The sequence below is a fragment of the Pseudonaja textilis genome, chromosome 2, assembly GCF_049901715.1.
Source record: "Pseudonaja textilis isolate UNSWEBS1 chromosome 2, rPseTex1.2, whole genome shotgun sequence".
Classification (NCBI taxonomy): Eukaryota; Metazoa; Chordata; class Lepidosauria; order Squamata; family Elapidae; genus Pseudonaja; species Pseudonaja textilis.
In genome coordinates this window covers 17,233,243-17,239,242 of record NC_141991.1, presented here as the reverse complement: position 1 = coordinate 17,239,242, position 6,000 = coordinate 17,233,243, and the positions used below count along the sequence as shown (strand labels likewise).

Here is a 6,000-nt window from a genome sequence, read left to right as displayed (position 1 = left end):
AGAGAAAGAGGAAAGAGAGAGGTAGAGAGAGAGAGAAAGATGAAAGGGAGAAAGAGGGAAAAGAGAGAAACTAGAGAGACAGAAAGAGGAAAGAGAGAAAGAAAAAGAGAGCCAGACAGAAAAAGGAAAGAGAACGAGGGAGAGAGAAAGACAGAAAAGGAGAGAAAGGAAAGAGAAAAAGAGGAAGAAAGAGAGAAAAAGAGTGAAAGCAAAAGAGAGAGAAAGAAAGAGGAAAGAGAAAAGAGGGAGAAAGAAAAAGAGAGAAAGAGGAAAGAGATAGCTAGAGAGAGAAAGAAAAAGATGAAAGGGAGAAAGAGGGAAAAAGAGAGAAACTAGAGAGACAGAGAGAAAGAGGAAAGAGAGAAAGAAAAAGAGAGCCAGACAGAAAAAGGAAAGAGAACGAGGGAAAGACAGAAAAGGAGAGAAAGGAAAGAGAGAAAAAGAGGAAGAGAGAAAAAGAGTGAAAGCAAAAGAGAAAGAAAGAGGAAAGAGAAAAAGATGGAGAAAAAGAGAGAAAGGGGAAAGAGATAGCTAGAGAGAGAAAGAAAGATGAAAGGGAGAAAGAGGGAAAAGGAGAGAAACTAGAGAGACAGAGAGAAAGAGAAACAGAAAGAAGGAAGGAAGGAAGGAGGGACGGAGGTAAAGGGGGGAGAGAGAGAAACCTGTTTGACCACCTGCACCACCATCCTGGGACAAAAGCCCAGGATCCCTGCGGCCCCTGACAAAGGCTCGCAAAGAATTACTCGGCCACCTTCTCGCCGCGGGAGGGGGGCGGGTGGGCGGCCGGTAGGCCGACCGGCGCGGTGGCTCCGGAGCCGAGGCGCCGCGGTTCAACCTCCAGCCCCTGCAACCCCTACCCGGAGGAGCTTAGCCGTCTTCTTCTTCGGAGGGGCCGAGCCTTGGTCCCGCTGGCTGGCGGGGCTCAGTTCCTGGGCGGGGCCGGAGTAGCGGAGGGAAGTTGAGGCGAAGTTGCGAGAGTCGCCTTCTTCCCGGCGCTGCTCCAGGACTCCGCCCGCCCGCCCGCCTTTCCCTCTCGCCGCCCCTTGGGTCCTCCGCGAGCCTCCTTCGCCTCAACCCCGCGCCGTCCGTCGAATCCTCCTCCTCCTCAGCCATGGCTGAAGAGAAGCCGCAGGTCGAGCTGTTCGTCAAGGTAAGCCGGCGGAAGCGGGAACCGGTTGGGTGGGGGGCGAGACGGGAGGGGCGGGCGTCTCTTGCGCTTTAGTGCGGGGAGGCGAGCGGGTTGCTCCCTTCTTCCCATGAGGGGGATCGGATGAGAAGAAAGGGAGGGTGTGTGTGGGGGGTGTCTCTAACACCGATTAACTCTCCTATCTTGGAGGGGAGGGGGCGGCTTGAAGAAGCGGGAAACCTTGCCTCGCTCTTCTCTCTCTGTCTCTCCCCTTCCCGCCAATTTTCTCCCCTTCCCCCTTGAGCAAAGGAGAGCCAGAAACCGGAAAAAAAAGAGAAAAGTAGCGCGCGAGTGGTGTTTTTTTTTTTTTAATTATTATTAATTTAAACTCTCTTTAGCGGACTTTGACGAAGATCGTTGGGTTTTAGCTTCCTTGCCGTGCCGCGGTTCGGGAGCGCGGTCCGGGTTTTTAAAGGGCGGATGGCTGGAGGGTGGGGGTGGAGGGTGGGAATCGATCCCGTCTCAAGTCTCCAGGGAAATCAAGAGGGAGACCCGTCTGATCCCGGGGGCGGGGGCGGGGGGGATCCGTGCGCGGCTAGGTCGTCATTCGACCCGACGCTCCTTTTGACTCCACTTCCGATCTGTCAGGCTTTGGCACGGGCGATCGACGCGCTGGAAGGGAGCGAGGCATCCCGGAAAAGACAAAAGCGAAACAAAAGATCCGCCTGTGGACATCTTTCACAAACGGGTCGGTTCCATTCAATTCGAAGGGACCTTGGAGGTCTTCTAGACCAACCCCTCTGCTCCAAAGCAGAAGACCCGGCTTAGACCGTTTCAGACTAGTGACTGTCCAGTCTCTTCTTAAAAACCTCCAATGATGAAGCCCCCACAACTTCTGAAGGCAAAGCTGTTCCACTGGTTAATTCTCCTCACTGTTAGGAAGTTTCTGCTCAACTCCAGGTTGCTGCTTTCCTTGATTAGTTTCCATCCATGGTTTCTTGTCTGGCCTTCTATTGCTTGGGAGAATAGGTTGACCTCCCCCCCTCTTCTTTGTGGCAGCCCCTCAAATATTTGAACAGTGATATCCTGTCCCCACTAGTCTTTCTTTTCTTCAGATTGGCCATACCCAATTCCTGCAAGTCGTCTTCATATTTTTTTTTAATCTCCAGGCTCTTAATTATCTCAGTTGCTCTTCTCTGCAATTTTTCCAAAGTCTCAACATTTTTAAAAAATAATGTGGCGATCAAAAATGCATGCTTTATTCCCGGTGTTGTCAACCCCCTTCGAGTCAGTCCTTTTTTTTTTTTTGCTGGTGATAAAAACCTTCTTTGGGGCTATTTCCACCTTGGGTGTTTTGAGGAGCTAGCTCGGTTGAGAGCCTAACTTTGGGAAGTAAAGAGCGATTTTTAAAAACATTTCTAAATCCCTGGTTCAGCTTGCTCCAAAAGGATGTATCCCAGATGTGGCGGACTACAACTCCCATCATCTTATGCCACTAATGGATGCTGATAAGGTTGTTGTACTCTAACACATCTTTCCTAAGCCTGGGTAGAGTGTAGTAGGTGGTGGGTGGTGGAGGCAATTTTGACATTTACTTGCTGGATTTAGACTTGCTTGAGTTGAGGTTATCCTAAGTCTCTTCATTAGAATAAAAGAAGTTAAGTTTTAGGATTCAGCAAGACTCATCGTGGTTCCTTGTGGCTTGTTAAAATAATTTCTGGTGACTTGCGGGGGAGTAAACTCCAAAACGTAGGAGAGGAGAGGATGAAAACGGCGGAGACTAGACAAACGTTCCAACTTTATTTGAAACCTCACTAAACTTAAATAAATTAAGTACAGTTAAGACAGTTTTCCCTTTGTTTTTAACAATTTCCTTCTGCCAAATAATTATTGGCAACTTGGCTTTCTGGAGGCTGAATTCGAGGGTTGGCAGGCAGCCACCTATAACTTGGCCTTCTGCATTTCTGCTCTACCCTACTGTCAATTTAGGAAAAAGTTTTGAAGTCCGGATGAATCATCGGCTCTTAAGCCTTGACATTTTTTTTCTGCCTCTCATACTTCATTTCCTTCCTCTTGAAGTTCATACCGATGAACTAAGAAAGGAGAATTTAAAATCTCTCCCATGGTTTGAATAAGGCTGGGAGGGTGGGGTGCTCTGATTTGGCTGGTGCCCTTTTACACTGCAGTATAGACTGCTGGTGGTGTCTTTAAGGAAGGTTTTGAAGGAAGGAGGTTTAAAAGAGTTGCTTTCAATGAGATGGGTGGCTATATGAATTCGATAAATCAATAAAATAGATGACCACTGTGCCTCTTTCTAAAAGCTACATTCTCTTCAGTCTTTCGAACTACAGATTTTCTGAATGTGACTTTTAAAAGATTTCTACCTTCCCTTTTCATCTGACAAGGATGCTCTAAGTGCCTGCTTATCTAAATAAATGCACAATTGACAAAAACACTTAAAACACAGTTAAAATAATAAATACCTGTACAATCAAACCATTGGCAAAAATAAAACACTGTGTCATTCATCCATTCCTTCTATTCTATTCCTTTTCATTCATTCAAAACCTATATTAAACCTATATAAACATATATTATGTAAAGCCATCAACATTAAAAACCTGGCATCAAAGTTATTTAAAATATTTATATCGCAACTAAAACAACATCAATAATAAAACAAAATGCATACACACACACACACACACACACACACACACACACACACACACACACATATCATTTCAGACAAATGGCTGTCCAGTCTCTTCTTGAAAGCCTCCAGCCATGGAGTCATTTGATACACTTTTTAAATGTATCTATTGATATACAATTGCTACACTAAGTATAATTGTGTAGATACTTTGCCATCAACGCCACAGAGACAGGTGAGGATCAAGGAGGACTTCCTGAATGCTTCCTGCTATTTGAGGATGCTCCTTCAGAAAGTTAAGAAATTAGGACTTTGGAGAAGACCAAGGCAGAAAGAACATTATATTTCTGATCCAGCTTGATATTTGCATTCTTCAAAAAGGATCAAATCGAGAAAAATGATATGTTAATAAACCACATTATTTCTCGTGACAGCTTATTGGTTGGTTCTTTACTTATGCCAGCCCATAGATGACCAACTTGTGGTATAGGGTATAAAGAAGCTTGTAGGATATTTGGACAACAGTGAAAATTTTCTTGGTGGCTTGCAGTGTGTTTGACTTACGCTACTGTATCAGGTGAGAATCAAGTTCATTAATCTGTCTAGTATGGATTTGTGTCTTTGTGCTCCTCTGTAATATGATTAGTTTAAGGTTTGCTTGGTGCATGATGTGAATCCAAACTTTGTGATTTGAAAACCATGGTTCTGAACTTCAGATGCTGTATGAACGTGGTCAATGGGAAGTTACTCCATAAACCACCGTCGACTTTTTAGATTTTGTGGTATTATAAGCAGAGTGAGTAAGTAAGTAATCCATGACTAAATTAGTGCATTGTGTAAATGCATTGTGTAAAGTCTTTCCTTTTATGGGAGGATGTGTAGGAACTTAGTCCAGAATGAGTTTCTCTGAGTCTACTTTGAGTGGAAGGTACTAGAAAATGAATTTGAGGTCTTTTTCAGGAAAACCAAAAGTTCTTCTGGAGTGCTTTGATGGTCAACTCACCAGGAGTTTCCTTCCATGTTTCGTTTTTATACCTGCTGTCCCTCCTTATCCTATTTTTGTGCAAGCTTAGAGGGCCATTTTTCAAACTAGCATTAGAGAGAATAAGCAACAGGTTTGCTGCAGTCTTGCAGAAGGAATACAAACTGTGAACAAACTTTCAGGTAGCCCAAGAGAAATGTGTCCCTGATAATTTGAGGCCTCTTTTAATTTATTCCCCTCTTCCGAGTTCCTGTCTGTATTTGGACCTTATAGGACCTTGTCCTCAGGAGGAGCACTCATGAAATGTACGTAATGAAGGCGAATATTCGTGTCCTAGGATAACGTTGCAGGATCCAGTCTGAATTGGTCCCTGGGACCAGTGGGTTTGCTCTTTCAAGCTTTTGGACTCAATCCTCAGGGAATTGCTCAATCTGCAGGATCTGTTGATCCTGGAGTTTGAGAAGTTCCTGGAGGATATGGGCTCCAGCACAACTCCGAAAGCTTGGTCCCGGGGACTGAGTCAGGTTGGATCCTGGAATGCACATGTATTTCAAGACTGCCATCTTAAAAAAAGGGTGAAATGGGTGGAGCAGAAAAGTGACACTGACATAATGCTCCGTCCTGCCACTGCTGCTGCCAGGGTAAATCACCGTACTTTGTGCCAAGGCTGGTTTGGGCGTTTCCACCCTAGCATTTCCTCATCTGCTGCCAATCAGGATTGCTTTCAGAAGTGCAATAATAATGCAGCACTCCGATAACAGTGATAATAGTTCTTTCCTTTGCAAACCGCATTGTGATTTGAAGCAGCAGAGTAGTTTCTCCTCCCTTCTTTATCACGGATGTTTCAGGCCTCGGTTGACAATTTTGAATAATTGTTGAAGCTTTGTGTTTGTTTTTCTGGGGCGGGGAAGGGAGGAGAACTAAGGATAGTCCTTGACTTACGGTCACAATTGAGCCCCAAGTCACTAAGCAAGATGCCATAGTGGTTAGGTGGGTTTTGCTCCATTTTACGCCCCCCCTTTTTTTGGCCACAATTGTTGAGTGAATCACTGCAGTTAAGGTAATAATCTGGTTGTTAAGTGAATCTGGCTTCCCCATTGACTTTGTTTGTCAGAAGGCCACAAAAGGGGATCCCAGGATCCCGAGACACGGCAATCGTCAGGCCAGTTGCCAAATGTCTGAATTTTGATTATAAGTATAAGCAGTGATTATAAGTATGAAAAACTGCACTTTTTCACT

At 44.9% G+C, this 6,000-nt stretch overlaps 1 protein-coding gene across 1 annotated transcript in view; it reads left to right on the top strand.

Annotated features, from left to right (window-relative positions):
- The first annotated feature begins 586 nt into the window (after positions 1-586).
- CLIC1 (CLIC family member 1) overlaps positions 587-6,000 on the top strand; it is a 50,217-nt gene continuing 44,803 nt past the window's right edge. Inside the window, exon 1 of the mRNA XM_026720404.2 lies at positions 587-1,150. Coding sequence (XP_026576189.1) covers positions 1,112-1,150 — 39 coding nt within the window. The 5' untranslated portion in view covers positions 587-1,111. The remainder of the gene's footprint in view (positions 1,151-6,000) is intronic.